Raw genomic sequence first — 18686 nt, forward strand, 5'->3', positions numbered from 1 at the left:
GCGCCACCACCGCCAGGCCCAATTTCAATTTTATTGTGAATTTTTTTTTTTTAATGGAATCTAAATGTCATGCAAAAATGGCCCAGGGGTCATGCAAAAGTTCTCGGCTTTTCCAACGTTAGTGTATGTGCTGCCAACATACGTGCAAGTACTTACTATAGACTTAAAGTGCCGATTTGATACCCAAATTCTAAATTATTCTCTTGCAAGTCTACTTTCTCCAGCCATACATTGGCAGCACATGGCTGTCCTATGAAGCTGTCCTAAGAATGACTGCCAACTTTCTCTGACTACTGGTTATAATCACCCAACATTACATTGCACCAAGGTAGTTTATTTTAAAAGGTGTCACCAATCCACACCTGACCTCTGTGGTAGGTATCAATAACCTATGTCACTCCATCAGTGTGTGAAGGTGCCGATGCCAGGGTTGGAGGCCCACCCTATAACTCAGACTCCCACACAGTTGCCTCCAGGGCTGGGAACCAAGACAGTGGCGCAGCCCTGTTCTCTGGCTTTAAAGCACACTTTTAAAGGTCTGATTAGGGGTGTTTCTCACTGCCCTACCTCAGCCAATTTCAAGGTGACTATTCTGAGACTCTCACTGCAGAAATCAGCTCCAAATGTGGGACACCACATGGTAGATAATTGGGTTCTTTCTGTTTCAGCTCACACCAGGAGGAGCCGTCAGGGTTTATTCCTCTTGCATGCTGGGCCAGGGTCCCATCTCTGTCCAGTTCTGATTTAAGGGGTAAAAATAAAAGTAAGTGGAATTTTCCTATTCCAAGAAAGGAACTGCCTGGAGTTACGCACTGCCACAGATGTCTGCTGTTCCTGTTTCATCATTCTCAGTAACTGGACTAAAAGTTGTTACTGCATCAACAGTTCTCCAAGCAACCAAGAGCGCCGACAATGGTAAGTGCCCTCTCACACCGACACTGCCAAGCATCTCATTGAGTTATTCCCCACAACTGTCTGTGACACATTCAGCAAAGACAGGCCCAGGGCCTCTTGGGAGCTGTTCAGACACTAAGGTACAGAAAACCCTTCCTTCAGTCAGCCTGCAGGAGAGCGGAACATCCGATTCCTCAACCTTCCACTCTTCCACGTGAATGCCAAGCTCCACATGACCCTAACGTGACCCTGTCTGCAGACAGTCCACCAGCCTGTGTGTCATTCTCCTCACTCTGGGACTATGTGGAAGACGAAGGGAACTGAATAAGCCTTCTCCCACTCCACACTCAGTGGACTATAGCTCAAAACTATCCCTATGCCTCAGAGACAAAAAGGACAGACCCCCTTCGGAAACCACCAGGTCTTATTTGTGTTGACTGTCTGATCATGCACGCACAAATGAGGGACTGAATAAAGTTACACTGAGCCTGAAACTGTGTTTAAGGCCCCTATGAAGGAAAGGACTCATTCTCACAACTGAGCCTAACCCAGTGGCCCTTGCAGCAGGTGCCAGCTGGCTCAGAGCCCCGACGCCGACAAAGGAAGAACAGAAAAGGATGGTGCCAGGTTTCCTCCACTTTTAGAAGGTAACTTTCTTCCTCCCCAGTTTCATGATGAAGCTGGAAATGTCCCTGCAAGCATCGCGGTCTCCCTGTCATCTAAGCAAAGGGGACTGAGAAGCACTGAGGACGGCAGGCCTCTGGGCTCTCCCTAAGGGAACAGAAAACAAACCAAATCACAAATGTGCCAAACTACTTTAAAAATTAATGTGGCTTTTAAAACTATGTTAAGTCAGTACTTTATGAGATTGGGGCTTTGGAAAAATTTAGTATTGTGATATTTAAAAGGAATTTTGGACCACATAGTATTTTTTCAGTGGGAACAGGCATTATTGGTAATATACTAGTTTATAAAACTTAACCAAAACAGATTTCCACTGCCATGCTTTTTAAGCTTATGGTGGGAAATAAAAAACGACAACAGCAGTGTGCTAAGAGTGAGTGGGGGCTAACCACGGAGCCTCCCAGGGTCTCCGTGGGTGGGACACTGGGGGAGGAGGCTGACCTAAGGTGACGTCACTTAAGTCCATGCCAGAGGAAAAGGAGGAGGGCAAGGAGAAAAACTGAACTGACTCCTCCACTCCTGGAAGAGGCAAGGAAAGGGCAGAATGAGATGGACCAGTACAGGGCAAGGCTGCGGGGAGAACCTGAGACTCCACTGAAGAAGCAGAGTTCTCTCGCACACCTGACTCCCAGTAAAGACTGTGACAAAGGCTCCCCACTTGCAGATGCAATGCCTGTGCCCCCAACAATCTGAGCAAAAGAAAGTGACACTCCACACCCCGGGACACACGAAGGATGCTGGGAGAAGGCCGTCGGCCAATGCACAGCAGCAGCAGAGCCCTGACCCCTGGAAGGGAGAGTGCTCCCTTCCTGGCAAGTTAACGAGAGGCAGGCAAAATACCTGCAGCAATCTGAAGCTGTGACTACCAAGGCTGGTGACAGTGAGGCTCCCAAGGTCCCACAGCCCTTTTCCCCTGCCGCTGTTGAGACACTTGACAGAGGTCTAAAAAGGGCACTTTGGAGGAACAGGCACTGCGGTCTTGAAGCCTTAGTCAGTGTGCATAACCCTGACTGGTACAGATATCCCCCAAAAAAGTCAATACAGCTCCAGTCTCCACCAAGAGAGTAACTGGGCAGACAAGGGGAAACAATAAGAGCAAGATGCTGGGCAAAGATCCCACTGGGTGAGGGGAGGAGGTGGTGAAGCAACCTCAGAAGAAGGGAACACAAATCCCAAGCTGCAGAAGGAAGCCATTCACCAATGTTTCACACTTCACGTGACACAGCCAACAGTCAGGTGCTCACTAAAACAAAGGACCCAACAATAACACCTGGGGGCCAATGTCTAAAATTTGGCAGAGAACAACTTGGGAGCCAAGAGAGGGTTTGTCCGGGGCAGCAGAAGCTGGAGTCAGAAACCCCAGATTATATACACTATCATACCACTACTCCCCTAGGCTGTATCAAGACAGCTGGTGATGTCCACATGGTGGTGCCATGGGCTAGGAGACCCATTTCTCAGACAGCTCCATCACTGAGCTGTGCCTGACTGTGCCGTAGAAGTTATTTTCATAAAAAACCAAAAAGTTATTTTAGGCTCTTCCAATGTCTCCTTTTATTTCTTAGCCCCCAGGCAGTAACAATTCTGATCCAGGTGATCCTTGCTGAAAGTTTCTCCTGGGTCCCCCCCACCCCTCCAGAGATGGAACCCAGGACTCCAGCCAGCCAACCAACAACCCACCACACCCCCGTCACTGAGCTAGATGCCAGTCTGCGCTTTGAATATTCCTTTTATAGAAGTACATACTTAGTGTTCTGAAAGTCACACCCTGTTCTGCCCCAGGTCTCTGGGACATTATCTGTGCTGTGATCCTACGTCACTTGTTTACTAGATGGAATGCAGTATGCTTTGCCTCCAGTTTCAGCTCCTCCCAAAGGGGACTCATCATTGAAAGGACCAGAACCTCACGCTGGGGAGTGCCCATCACCACACCAGCTTTCCATACAGAGCTGGCAAAATGTCTTTGTGCCTTCTTCCTGGGGATGGAGCTACTGGCCCTATGGCTAAGTCCAAGCCTAACAGCTTGCTTCCTCCAAGACTAACTTGCATCTGGAACATCTAAGAGCAAGGTCTACGTGCCACCGATGCTGGTGTGTCTGCCTCTGCCAAGCTGGTATGTGCTGAAGAAGTCAACAATCTTGATGCACGGTGGGACACAATAGTTGAGTGCAGAGGGGCTCAGGGGTGTTGGGGTCCAGCAGATCACCTCCACCATAATCTGAGTCAGTTCCAAAGTCCAGAGGTGTTCTGGGAAGTCCTGTCTACCTCCACTGTCACCTTCAAAGTCTGTACTATGTTACTGTTACTTCTAGTTGATGGTGACGGCTGTGACAATTCTTTAGCCCTGTTCTATGCAGGCATTGAACCTTACTTCATGCAGCTTCAGCCATCTTCCTACCGGTGTGCAAAGGGTAGGCAGTGTGGACTGGTTCTGTCATCAAGCCCCTCCCCTCCCCTGTGGCCACGCACATTGTCCTTTCCACGCAGCTGGTTTACTCATTTGGCCCTCACGGAACAATGGTTGTGTCTCATTACTTCCTCTCCTCCTGTCTGTCACGGTGTCAAATGCTTAAAATTTAAGTGTGTATCAATAAGAAGTGAGGCTCAGAAGACAGAAACTGCTGGTCACATGTGCTGACGTCATAGTCACAGGGATCAGGCCAGCCTCAGGCCCAGGAAGAGTTGTATATCACATACCATGAATGCCTCTGCCTAGATCCTAAGATAGTACATTCCGGAAACCTCTATGGACGGAGGCAGGATGGCACTACCCGTTTTATCTGGTCTCCTTTTTGGTCTGGGCCAATCACAGATACAACAATTACGCAAACTCATTAGGGTCACAAGAAGCTGTCGTCATTCGTAGGCGCTGCTGGTATGAGGTTCCATCTGTGCTGAGATTACACACACACAGTGCTGGTCCTGGTCTTCCTCGGGTGTTGTAATCTGTACCCATTGTAGTTATGACAAGAACACACGCCCTTGCATAGACCAGGAAGGAAACATTTCCAGGAAACATCATGAAGTCATGGAGACACCTGTCTGAGAATGCATACATTGTTTTCAGATCCACCATGCATGCCAAGTCATAGGTAGATGAGATGCAATGGACAGGCCCATTGGTTAAGATTTCAAAGAACACTTGCTACTCTGCAGATATAACACAGTGCTTGGATCTACCGCCATACCGAAAGTTCAGGAGCCAAGAGTGAGGCAGATCTCACGGCTATACTCCAAGAGAATGGCTGATCAGAACATAATTTTTTATGCCCAGACATACTGATTGGTTTTAAAAAAGGCATGTGATGTGAGCAAAACTAATCAGAACAGTCCCTGAATATTTTTGCTAAAAAGAGAAATACTAAGAATTGAAAAGTAAAAGAGAAAAGCAATCAACTTTTCTCTTTACCAGTTATGAGCACCATGGACAAAGAGGCATCACTAAAATGCTTGGATCACACGGGGAGAGTTAATCAGCTAGATTGCTGAGTGTTAGGGTGGGACATGTAAGAGATGGGAGGGGGAGGTGCCCCGTGGATCTGAGTGTATCGAGGTCCAAATATGCCCCTTAGCTGCTCCAGGAACACAATTCATGAAGCCTACCCTCCCTATTTGTGTCCCTTTGGATGGGTCTCCTATCCCTTGCCCCTGGCCTGTGAGTGCAAACCGATAGAGTAAACCCAGTCTTGTGGCAACCAGATCTCAGCAGGGAGGTGCTTTAAAAGTGGAAGCGGGTTGCCCACCAGAGATCAAAGTCACAGACAAACAACAGCAGATACAAGCACTAGATGTGGGGTCCAGGAATAACAGATTCCTAAATTAAAGACTGGCAGGTACAGGTGATGGAAAACATCTCTGGGAAAGAACTTGTAACTGTACGTGTGAAGCTGTCTAGATGTACCACGCTTTCCCTGCTAGGAATGGTGCTGCTGCTGCACTGGGGATACAGCTTGGTTGCTACAGTGCTTGTCTAGCATGCATGAAGCCTTGGTTCTGTTTGCAGCATGCATAAACTAGACATGGTGATGCACACCTGCAATCCCAGAGTTGGAGAAGTTGAGGCAGGCGGATCAGAAGCTTGGGCCATCCTCAGCTACATAGTGAAGTCAAGGACAGTCTAGGATATGCCAAACCCTGTTCCAAAAATAAAAGTAAATTTAAAAATAAATGGCTATGCTCAACTCTTGAGGTTCCTGGGACAGCAACAGCTGTGTAGAAGGCTAGCTTGGCTGTTTCCGACTGGAGACCAACAGCACCCAGTGCATGTCTAGTGACCATGAGAAGCTGGACCCTTCTCCGTGCATGCCAGCAGGTCTAACCTAGCTAGAGAGCTAGAAGACCTGCATGTGGCCAGATGTGAATCACTTCCAAGTAATCACCCAGGAAACAACTTCTTCCTGGATGCACAGCCAACCCCAGGCCCTGGACCAGCATCCAGTGAGTCTTCGGCTTCTTGCTGAAGTAATGATAAAAACATGGACAACCCAGAGTTCCTGCCAACCAACTGAAAAACACATTTTGTTCTGCCAGACTCATGGATGCCAGAAACATGACAGCCTCCTCGTCCTGGCTTTGTCGCCCTTTTCCCCTTGTTCACAACACATGCTTCTCTTTCATTATGTCCTTCAAAGTCTAGTAAAAGAAAAAAAATCAATGTCTTTCCCCTGTCTTACACAGTATCACTGGGGGCAGAGCTGCAGACTGCCACATACAGAATGACAACATAGAAGGGCGGGTAGGTGACTTCCCCATTAGGGACCAGAAAAGCAGCTGAACTGACCTATGGAACCAACCAACCAGTGGGCCCATACATCTCAAGACTCACAGATAACCCTAACCCCTTGGTTGCAAGCAACATGGTGAAATTCGCTTTAAAAAACATAAATGGGCAGATTTTAAAACCACTCCAGTTTTATTAGGGTTGCATGGATTTCTGTTCTGCTTGACATTACACAGGATCCAAGAACAGTTTGAAAAGAAGCCTAACATCTGTGCGGTGATTGTAGCTGACTGGAGTCTTTAAAAGTTTACTGGATTTGGGAAAGTTACTAGGAGTTGACAGCTTAAATGTGTTTCAGCGTCCCTGAGAAATCAGGCTGGGTGTTTACCACAGCGTTTGTTTCTAGGAGACTAAGTAAACATCCACTAACAAACTATTACAGATCCACGTGCTTCCGAGAACACACTCACTAGCCTGATGCTAGCCAGACACATGTTAGGAGGCCATTCCAGGCAGGCTCTTTGGGGAATATCAAGACAGAGGTATGGGACAGTGGCTCTCAGGCAACTGCTGGATGTTAAGTGACCACCAGGAACCCGCTGCAGCACGTGACATGAGCAATTCAAGAAAAAGAGAGAAAGCAACTCAAAGCTCACACGGGAAACCTGGTGCCCTGGCTTCTATTGCACATGACACCCATGATCTTGTACCTATCCATGAAGGTGGCAAAGACCCTAGAGCTTCCGGACCTGGGAGAGGGGACCGACCAGTTCGCATCCCATTCTCTGGTCTAGGATGCTCGTTCTAAGCGGTGGTCCCAGGTGACTTGTAGGCTGTACCTTTATTGGTCTTATCTTCACCTGGGGGGATGCCTGGGATACCCTGAAGATGTCTGATGGTCTCGTGTGGACTACTCCAAAACAGTGGACCGGTCCTCAAGCAGAGGACAGCACTGGTGGCTGCAGTCACAGCTGTAAGGACACCAGTGGGAGCTGAGCCTGCCAGAGCCGAGGATCCAAACGGAGGAGAGGTGGAACTTCTCATGACACCCACAAGACAGGCCCACATATGACAGGCCCACACAGAAGGGCCACCCATGGTTCTGCAGAGACAGGACTGTCATTATACAATGGCTGAGATTCTCTGGGCGCTCTACACAAATCTCTGGGTCTTCATTGCATGCTGAAAGTTGTAAAACTGCTAAAAGGCCAAGAGGGGCTGGGAACTCTGACTGCTCAACAGCCCCAGGCAGTCGTGGCTGCTAGCAGCAAGCCTCTTCAGGCATAAAAGGAGTAGGCAGGACAATCTTCGTAGCAGCCTTGAACTGCATTCTTAAATGCTGCCAGGTTATGAGGTGCACCATCTCAGCTGACCACACACGTCTCAGTTTGTCTTCCTCCCAAAATGTGACTGGACTCTTTTCCACAGACCAGCCAAGTTTTCACCAAATCTAAAACCACTCTGTTGGGAATATTTGTGAACCCTGAGTTTGCATTTTCATTGATTAAATAAACTTAACCTTGTGTTAAGAGACTGAGTTAGTAACTAGTGACAGAAAGTAATCATAGAGCACCAGAGGACATCAGGGAGAGATAGACCTGGGAAGTAGTAGGGTGGGGTTTGGAGTGGTGCAGCCTTTTCTGGTTGGGCCAAGCAGAAACCAGGGTCTTTCGGAAAAGCCAGCAAAGAGAGAAGGTTAGTTGCTACTCAGCCTCTCTGAGCTTTCACCCCAGCCTTTCAACCTCAAGTATTATTTACAAATAGGACAATAGAGATTTAGCTAAAGCTACCTTTAGTGGCAGTGAAGAGGTGGTGCCTGTGGAACAGAATTCCCGCCAGGCTGCAGCCTGAGCAGCCAGGCTGCTGCTTAGAGAAGCAGGCTGCTCACTGTGGAGTTGCAACAGCTGGCTGAATAGGACCAGGTGAAGGTGCAGCCACTGTGCTGAAAGGAAACCACCACCACGCGGGTAAGCTCTGAGCTCAGAAACAGAGTGACCCATCAGCTGCCTGCTCTCTTGTTTAGCTGGGCATAACAAAGCGCACTGTCAAATTTTGGTGATTCGGGCTCAAAGAGTCTAGTTTCCTGGGTTTGAGACTGCTGCATTGTGCTGTCCTCTGAGGAAAACAACGACCATCTTTATCAGATCAGCTGTGCCTTCCTCCAAGAGTCACCACTGGTGGGCCTGTGGGCTGCCGACACGTTCAAAGACAGGGATGCTTCTTTAAAAGACACTCTTTCAAAAGACAGCGGTGCTTCTTCATCACGTGCTGAATGTGGATGTCATAAGGCTGCTAAAAGGCCAAGGGCTGGGAACCCTGACTGTTCAACAGCTCTGGCAGTCATGGCTGCTAGCAGCAAGCCTCTTCAGGCATAGCATGAGTAGGTAGGACAGACTTCCTAGAGCCATTTGTTTACAACTGGCTCTGGCTGCACGCGGCCTCAGGGTCTCAGGAGGCAGTAGTGTACATAGGTTTAGAAAGGTTAATGAAAGGAGGCTCCATCTAGGTGGTCATGGGGAAGCCATCATACATGCTGGGTAAAGACTTTCCAAGGCAGTTACTTTGGGGTCATCACTCCTGCAAGTTAACCCCTTACGTATGCTCTGGAAGAAGTCCAAAACTCTCACTGGTTCTTCGGGGTGGAATCATACTTGGTGGGGTTTGTCACTGGACATTCATGAGGAGTGGGCAGCATCATTTAGGGTTCACCAGGGCAACTCTCACAGCAGAAACCTTCTCATTCAGTCTCTCTCAGAGATTCCACTGTGGCACATCCACAGACCCAGCCAACCCAGCTCAAAATACCTCCAAAATAAACCATTCCCACCAAGCACAGACATCTCATACCATCATTATCAAAACAATATAAAACTGCAACACACGCAGCATTTGTTCTGTATCCTAAGTCATCCAGGGCATTTAGGATACACAGGGCATATAATGCACAAGTCACACCCAAGGACCGTGGGGTCTGAAATGAAAGATCTGAACCTCTATGGGGTGGGGACCTGCCCCACTCAAGGACACCTACCTAGAGGACTGCACTCGCCTCCTGCTCACCTGGGGTTATGACTATCACACATCCACAGCTTTTCCTAACAGGCAGAATGCTTAGGCTCCTCCACCTCCCTCAACTGTTCCAGTCTCTTCTGTTGTGCAGGCAACACCCGGATTCCTCTTCCACGCGGGAAAAACACTGCCATTCTCTTTCTTGTGTCTCCCTAGTGAAACAGCCACCTGTTGTTCTCTGCCTGTCCTCTGCCTTTCTTGGGTTACTTTGTGCCAAAATGGGTGAACTTAGGACCAGACTTTGGATTAGTTGCTTTTTGATTCTAGGGGAGAAGAAACCTGACGTGGGGATCTCCAGAATGTTGCGTGCATATCCTCATACGTGTGCAGTTGGGGAACTGTGCATGAGGCCGGTGTGTGCAATCATTTCTGGGATAGTAAGGAGAGTACAGAACAGGGCTGGGGCAGAGAGGAGCCAACACAGGGCTCCTGGAGGTGTGCCCCACCACACCAGCTCCTGGCCAGGCACCTACTGGCTATCAGCCTAGACAGAGCCAGGACAACCACAATCTTAAAGCTTTTGGCCTCCACATTTGAACTGGCTAAGAGGTAATGAACAATGAAAAAGGCAGGGGCAAAAGAAAGTAGTCTTACATGAATTCTACCCCTGTGGATTGCACAGCGGGGGCCCATGTGTTCCCATGCCACACCGGGATGTGTCACATCTTTACAGCCCTTTCCACAGCTGTAGCAGGTGACAGTCACTCTTGGAGTGAACCTACTGTGCCTTGGTGTCCTACATCTTCAGGTGCTGTGTGAGCCCTAGAGCAGGTGGGCCTCAGCCTCCAGCTACTGTAACTTTTACCCAGATGTGGGTTTATTTATTCTGGATCTGGGAAAGAAGGGGGTTTGCTGAAACACAACTTCAGCCCACAATTTCAACACTGTCCCATCAGCAGGTTGTGGGTGAGAAGTATCAGCTGGGGGCGTTCAATGCTCCCACTGCAGGAAGGCAGGCTATGTCCATTCTCAGGTTTGTTGCCTCTAACATTAAAGTCTTCTATAATCCATCACTACAGACCGGTCCCCCTCCTTGAGGCCACTGTGTCTGTCCTTCCATCTGCATAGCCCTTGGGGACCACAATCCACAAACAGGAAGAAACAAAACCTAGAGAGGCCGTCCAGGACCCATGGCCTATCATGCCTGGAGGACACAAAGCTAAGTGTCTTAGGATAAGACATGATTCCCAACAGCTCCCAAATGCTGCTGACAAGCTGATTCTTTTTGCAATCTACCACAGAGTTAAGATTCACTTAAAACACAAGGGTTCAGTCTCAGGGAAGGCGGGTGCACATTGCATGCTAAGCACCTAACACATGAGGGGGGAAAGTGAAATCACAAACACAGCTCACAACTCTAATTAGCAGCTATTAATAGGGCCTTGAAAGGACGGTGTGAAGGTCACACCCAGGCTGGTGGTCCTGTAGGACTCAAATGCCAGCTGTACTAATCAGCCCATGCCCAGGAGAGGAGATAAAGGGGGAGCCCTCCTCCAGAGCTCTGGGTATGGTGCCTGATTAAACACCATACAAATGGGGTAGAGCTGTGTCCCCCAAAAAGATTCATCCTACTATTTGTATGCAAAATTCAAGAAGTCATTGTTTTTTACTGCTGAGTAGTATGCTAATATGTATATATTCCATACTTTCTTCATCCATTCTTCCATTGAAGGGCATCTAGGTTGTTTCCAGATTCTGGCTATTACAAACAATGCTGCTATGAACATAGCTGAGCATATACTTTTGTTGTATGATAGGGCATCTCTTGGGCATATTCCCAAGAGTGGTATTGCTGGGTCCAGGGGTAGGTTGATCCCGACTTTCCTGAGAAACCACCACACTGCTTTCCAAAGTGGTTGCACAAGTTTGCATTCCCACCAGCCATGGATGAGTGTACCCCTTTCTCCACAACCTCTCCAGCAAAGGCTATCATTGGTGTTTTTGATTTTAGCCGTTCTGACAGGTGTAAGATGGTATCTTAAAGTTGTCTTGATTTGCATTTCCCTGATCGCTAAGGAAGTTGAGCATGACCTTAAGTGTCTTTTGGCCATTTGAACTTCTTCTGTTGAGAATTCTCTGTTCAGCTCAGTGCCCCATTTTATAATTGGATTGATTAACCTTTTACGGTCTAGTTTCTTGAGTTCTTTATATATTTTGGAGATCAGACCTTTGTCAGTTGCGGGGTTGGTGAAGATCTTCTCCCAGTCAGTGGGTTGCCTTTCTGTCTTAGTGACAGTGTCCTTTGCTTTATAGAAGCTTCTCAGTCTCAGGAGGTCCCATTTATTCAATGATGCCCTTAATGTCTGTGCTGCTGGGGTTATATGTAGGAAGTGTTCTCCTGTGCCCATGTGTTGTAGAGTACTTCCCACTTTCTCTTCTATCAGGTTCAGTGTGTTCAGACTGATATTGAGGTCTTTAATCCATTTGGACTTGAGTTTTGTGCATGGTGATAGATATGGATCTATTTTCATTCTTCTACAGATTGACATCCAGTTTTGCCAGCACAATTTGTTGAAGATGCTCTCTTTTTTCCATTGTATACTTTTAGCTCCTTTATCGAAAATCAGGTGTTCATAGGTTTGTGGGCTAAAGTCAGGGTCTTCTATTCGATTCCATTGGTCGACTTCTCTGTTTTTATGCCAATACCAAGCTGTTTTCAATACTGTAGCTCTGTAATAGAGTTTGAAGTCAGGGATGGTAATGCCTCCAGACGATCCTTTATTGTATAAGATTGTTTTGGCTATCCTGGGTTTTTTGTTTTTCCATATAAAGTTGACTATTGTCTTCTCCAGATCTGTGAAGAATTTTGATGGGATTTTGATGGGGAAATTGAAAACACTATCCTGAGTGAGTTAAGCCAGACCCAAAAAGAGGAACATGGGATGTACTCACTCATAATTGGTTTCTAGCCATAAATAAAGGACATTGAGCCTTTAATTCGTGATCCTAGAGAAGCTAAATAAGAAGGTGAACCCAAAGAAAAACATATAAGCATCCTCCTGGATATTAACCTTCATCAGGCGATGAAAGGAGACAGAGACAGAGACCCACATTGGAGCACCGGACTGAAGTCTCATGATCCAAAGGAGGAGCAGAAGGAGAGAGAGCACGAGCAAGGAACTCAGGACCGTGAGGGGTGCACCCACACACTGAGACAATGGGGATGTTCTATCGGGAACTCACCAAGGCCAGCTGGCCGGGGTCTAAAAAAGCATGGGACAAAACCCGGACTCGCTGAACATAGCGGACAATGAGGACTACTGAGAACTGAAGAACAATGGCAATGGGTTTTTGATCCTATTGCACGTACTGGCTTTGTGGGAGCCTAGGTCGTTTGGATGCTCACCTTATTAGACCTGGATGGAGGTGGGTGACGAGGGAGGAAGACTTGATTGGGGGAGGGGGAGGGAAATGGGAGGTGGTGGCGGGGAAGAGGCAGAAATCTTTAAGAAATAAATAAATTAATTAATTAATTAATTTAAAAAAAAGATTCATCCTAACCATCACCACTAAGCCGACTGTAGTGGCCCTTGATTGTAACTCCAACCCCAAGGAGGCTGGCTGGGGTGGCCGCTACGGTTCAATCTGGATGACACGCTGAGTCTCAGCAAACAAACCAAAAAAGAAACAAACCAACAACAGCAAAAGCCCATGCCGGGGATGAGTGGGACCTGTTATTTGAAACAGAGCCTGGAGTTATTAGAGTCCAAATGAAGCCACACTAGAGTAGGCTAGACCATGAATCAACCCACTGGGGTTCTTCTCCTGGGAAAAAGGAAATGACAACATGGACAAACAAGATGTGACAAAAGACGCCGAGGCTAGAGGGGCTCTCAATAGCCATGGGCACCTACGACTTCTAAAGTCAACAAAAGCTGGGGGAAATCAAAGGGCAGATACCACCATGAGAGCTGCCCCGACTGTCTCCTAAAGGAAGCAAAGTTGCCAAGGGACTTTCCAGGGACTCTGCTGTCAATTATACATCACAGACACATTTACAAATACACTCGCTCATACACTCTCATGAAGGAGACCGAACGCCTATACACAAACTACCGTCTCTGAGCTCCGTGCACAGATCACAGACTCCTTGCTGAGACGAACTATTTGCCCTAAGTCACTAATTAAAAGTAGCACCAAGCATAAAGTGCTTTCTCTGGACTGCATCTCCAAGGCTTTCAAGTCAGTTCTCTTCTCCCACAGAATAAAGTGTCAACTAAGAAGGTGTCACTCAAGAAAAGACAACTGAGCCACCCTGTGAGGCGCTGCCGAGAGGCATCTGAAGAGACACTCTGGGATGACTGCACCGGGAAGTTCCTGCCAAGGGGAAGCGCTCTTCTCAAAGAGTGGATTTCTGTTCTAAGCTCCTCGACACATTATCCCTCTCTCAATACCCAAACATCTCAGGGGCAAGTGAGGATTACAACCAAACGTATTTTGTATGTATTAAACCAGAGGAACAACCCCGAACTCCATGACCAAGAATGGGGAGAATCCAGTTGAGCTGCAGAGACTGGCAGACACGCAGCTATGTGGACGGTAGAGTGGCAGCTGTCCAGCTGATTGCTCTAGCTCTGGGGGATTTCTGCGGCTTAGACATGGTGTGAGTGGGAATGCAAAGATTTGCAGAGAGGAAGCCTGCTTCCCAGTGTTGACTCTTTAAGCGGTGGGTAACAGCGCAGGGAAACTACTCATTGGAGCTGCTGCACTCAGAAGGGACGAACATAGGCCTGGAGGGATCGTGGCTCATTCTCAGGAGCAGCATCGTTGTAAAGAGCAACACTGGGCCCATCCCACACTGGAGCTTCCTGTCTCGTCATGCCCCTGTCATACATGCTCTGACTGAGATGCCCTCACCAGATCCCAAACATGGAGCTGACTGATCTTGGACATTCAGCCTCTCAAATGCGGGCTAAACTAAAAATAAACCAGTTTTCAAAAGCAACTAATCTTGGGGATTTGTTATAGCCATGGAAAATGAGGGATCACACAAATCAGAGGGCAGCAGCAACACAAGAAGCTGGAGGGCCGCACAGTTTCAGCCAGGCACCAACCACGGTCCTCCTACACAGCTGTACCTTCCCACACAGGTGATGAGTCCCCGAAGGGAAGATGGAGCTACAGCCTTCTGACAACTTCCTGCACACCTGAGACCCCCACCACCCAGGACTCCACACTGCTGGATAACGACGGTAAAAGAGATGCTGATCCCGCAGCCCTTAGATACGGTTTCTCCAATTCTGTTAGCATGGATAGATGGCCACACTAACTCACGGGGGAAAGTGCAACTACCTCCCGGCTCTAAGTTCCCTGACCCCACAGAAGAATCTTGAGATTGTAAAGCAGCAGTGTGAAGAACCAAAGGCTGATGACCTCATGTTCCTTTGCATCCTGCCGCTGGTGTAGGACTCATGGATCACGGGGATAGGGAACAGAAACCAACTGTCAGATCTTGAGGAGCACAAAGGCAGTAACTGCTACCTACTACATCTCAGACAGCAACACAAGGGCAGCTCAAGGGAAACAGACCTCCCCAGGCCAAGGGCTTCCAGCAACACAGAGGCCTCCTCATTCACAGAGACGCAGCTGTATCCAGTCGGGAACAGCTGGGCATGGTGCTGCCCTATCACACGAACACAGCTCACAGAACAATTGCCCTAGGTCCAAGGTCCACAGTCAGAGGATGGACAGGTGGGCAGATGAGGCTGTGAGAGAGATCCTGAATTCTGTCTCTCAGATCCAAGAGTCCTCAGCTGTGTGCCTGTCAGTGCGGTGGTAAACTCCCATTCTGCAGATGAGGGGGAGGGAGTGTTAGCATCTCATCTCACAGGGTAAAATTTTTACTTCTGATGTACAAACAATCAAGAGAAACACCACTGTGCTGATCAAAATAGAAGGTCACAGTCTACACTGCAAATAAATCAAGTTGGACACAGGTGTGTTAGGACAGACTGAATGTCCAACAGGAAATGGCCGACACCACAATACTGATCAAATGTAGATGTGGTCCTGCCTCTCCCTTTAGAATCAGCGACTACAGTACCACCTACCACTAAATCCCTAGAAATCTGTGCCACAGAGAGACAGCAAGAGAACCAGGGGCGGGGCTGGCAATCCTAGCCCAAAACGTGGATCCTGGAAGGCATTCACAACAGGGCTGGCTGAAAAAGGCATATGTTTGCCTTGCGGCTGGGACAGCACAGACCTCTGGTAGATGGATTTTACCAACTGCACGACAGTAAGTCCCACAACACAGAAGCCCCGAGACAGAAGCACTACCAACTCCAAGTCTAGTCAAGCTGGCTGTGGTGATCATTCACACTCAGGCACAGAGAGGAAAGCCCTTGCATGGCCCTGGGCTGGTGGGTCCTATCTTCCTCCCTCCTCCAAGCTGTGAGTTCTGAGTACCTGGGTCTACAGTCCCTACATGATCAAGCCTTTGTCCATTTGGTCTCATACATAAACCTTTGGATGCTGTCCCCTTCCCAAATCATCAATCCCAGGGGAGAATTTGGGAAGTGGGTGTTTCCCTGATGTGACAGCCCGGAGGCTTTCAAAACATGGCTGGAAAACACTACAGAATGGTGGCAGAGCCCCAAGCAAGCCCTCAGAATTTTGTTCTTTCTAGATGGTTCCACGGTCTTTGGGACAAGAGTTAAAGGGCTAACACATGTGTTACAGGGAACACGTGAAGCTACTTCGGACTACTGCTCAGAAGACAGCTAAGGGACAAGGGACGAAACGGGGTGGAATGCGGAACTTAAAAGAAACGGTGATATGAAACAAAACAGGGTGAGACACAGAAGGGGCGGGAAGGGAACGCTACAGGACAAGGGTGTGCCTCTGCTCGCTCCAGAACGAGACAGCACTGCCATGAAGAAATGCATAGTTACCTGCGTCCATATCTGCAAAGAATGGAACAGCCAGTAAGAAAAAGAAGGAACCAGAAATTCAGTGTCTCAGAGTTGGATTTCAAAAGGTTACATGGGGAGAAAATATATTTTAGAAACTGGCTTGTAGGCTATGCTTTGATTAAGGGGACTATGGGGATTCCTATTACCGCTCTCATAATCTTACTTAAAAGTTAAAAAAAATAAATAAATAAAAAAGGAAAAAAGAAACAGAACCACAGTAAGACATGGATATGTCAACAGAAGAATCAAAATGTCTAATGGCAAAAGAAATGCCTAATTCACATGCAAAATGATTATTACATGTCTGTAATACAATATAAAGGGAACATACTCAATACACACAGTGGGGGATCTGGATTGCATTTAGAAATGCTGGTATCTCTGACTACATAGTATTATAAGGTCAGTGTCCAGATCCGAGAGATGTCCGACCAATACTCAAAGGAGTAGCACTGGACCAAGGATCAAGGGCATCTCACGATTAATGCTCGAACTGCTGGAGTGAATGCACTAAGCCCCTATCAAAGGGAAAGTATACCTAAGTCTCTTTGATGCTTGCTGGCTTTCTTATGGCTTTGGCATGGGTCATCTTTAGAATATGCTAAAGAAAAAAATTAAACCCTAAACTCTAAACTGGTAACTAACCACCTGTCGAACAACATACCTTCTGGAGACTCCTCCTGCACGTATGTGCCTGTCAGGTATCGGTGCACCAGCGCAGACTTGCCACTGGCCAAGTTACCCACGATTCCCTGCAGAAAAAAAAAATGGTTAGGGGTGGTTAAATCATTTATTTAGCTTTTGGGGGGGGGTTATTTTTTTTATTTCTATTGGAAACAGAGTCAACCTTGATTTAGCTGCTCCTGTCTTTACCAGTCCTGGTGCTGTTAGGGTGTCAAGATAGCTGGCATTCTTCTGGGAATGCCCCTCCTAGCTTTACAGGGTACATGTGTTCCGGCTCGACTGCCATGGGGTAGGAGCCTCCCTATACACTGAGATGGAAAGGTTCCACACAACACGCAATGCCACACACAAAGCTGTCTGCAGATAGGGCCATCTGGTACATTCCACCCTAAGGAGGTGAACTTGGGAAAGCTGGAGGAAGGAGTAACTGGGATTGGGAAGGGAGTAGAGACAGCAAGCCTGCCTCTCAAAAACACACAACTAAGAGAAAAACAACAGCCAAGCTGTGGCAGGGACAGTCAAAGTGATCGCACTGGGTAGAAAATAAGAGGAGAGGGCAAGGGTGGTGTGGGCACCGCTGTCCACCAACAACCAGGGTGGCGAGGCTGACCCCGTGCTCTAGTGAAAGGCCACTTGGCTCTGCTGGGAGCCCTGCACTTCTCCCGCCCTCCCTCCAGGAAACTGCTCCACTCAGCGGCCTTGTGCATTCTAACTTTTGCTCCATGACCATATATGAGTCCCACGTTCTTCCCTGATGTCCCAACTGCCCCCGCAGTCAACTGGTCTGTGTGACCATCTCCACACCCACAGGCTGTCCTCACCCTCTCACCATGCTTGCAGGCCTCTGCTTCCTACTTCCGGGCTTTGTCGCCTACATTCACACACTATCAATCTCATCTCTACAGGGTTTGGTGTCTCCAAGTGACTAGAACTTTCCACACTGATTAATTAGAGCCCCAAATCCTATTCCAGCTCAGGACTGGCAGCGAGTTCAGCCATCACAACCTCTGAGACCATGCCTATTGGTTTCTGAATGCTTGTGTTCCCCAGGCCCCAGGAGATGCACGGAGAGTGGGATCTCTGAGAGGGATGGGCCACAGGACACTATCCACACAGAAACCGGCATATACTTGAATGTGGCCCAGCAGGCAGGAGAGAGGAAAGAACATCTCACTTGTGATCTATACAACAAAACGCCCCTAAAACCTACCAGCCCCCAAATCTGCAGGTTCCTTTGACTCCAACCTCTAGAACTATGAACACAGGTTTTACTGTTCACAAACCACTGTATCTTGTCACAGCAGTCTGGATGGGTGAGGGCACTTTCATGCCACAGCCTCACCTGGGGCCAGCAAGAACACGGAACCTTTAACCTGACTCGCCACTCCTTATGGGAAGGGACTGTTTATTACTCGTCTTGTTCTCTGCCCTGCCAAGGCACCCACTCCAAGGAAGATGCACAGCCCCCATGGAATCGGTGTGTGAATGGCTGATGAGTGACTAACACTAGTGAGTATAAATGAGCTCTCTCTACGCTGAGAGCTGGGCTGAGGGCCAGACCATAAGGACAGCTCCTGCACAGAGCTGTCTCCTCTCCAAGCCTGCATCTTCCTACCTTGAGCCTCCACAATTTGAGAATATCTGCCTATTAATTATTCTTTTGCTCAAGGGCACCTGCTGTTTGTCAGCTTCAAGCTGAGAAAAATCCAAGCCACAGAAAT

The 18686-nt window shown here is 48.1% G+C and overlaps 1 protein-coding gene across 8 annotated transcripts in view; it reads right to left on the minus strand.

Moving 5' to 3' along the window:
* The window catches only part of Agap1 (ArfGAP with GTPase domain, ankyrin repeat and PH domain 1), a 457719-nt gene that overhangs the window by 281148 nt on the left and 157885 nt on the right, over positions 1-18686 (minus strand). For 4 of the 8 annotated variants that reach the window (XM_057751788.1, XM_057751780.1, XM_057751755.1 and 1 more), the window contains exons 3-4: positions 16946-17033; positions 16261-16272 (exon numbers count right to left, since the gene is read on the minus strand). In XM_057751788.1, the coding sequence (XP_057607771.1) occupies positions 16261-16272; positions 16946-17033 (100 nt within the window). The remainder of the gene's footprint in view (positions 1-16260; positions 16273-16945; positions 17034-18686) is intronic. The other 4 variants (XM_057751814.1, XM_057751806.1, XM_057751796.1 and 1 more) reach the window with 1 other exon arrangement.

This window comes from Chionomys nivalis, chromosome 2, assembly GCF_950005125.1.
Source record: "Chionomys nivalis chromosome 2, mChiNiv1.1, whole genome shotgun sequence".
NCBI classification, from domain to species: domain Eukaryota; kingdom Metazoa; phylum Chordata; class Mammalia; order Rodentia; family Cricetidae; genus Chionomys; species Chionomys nivalis.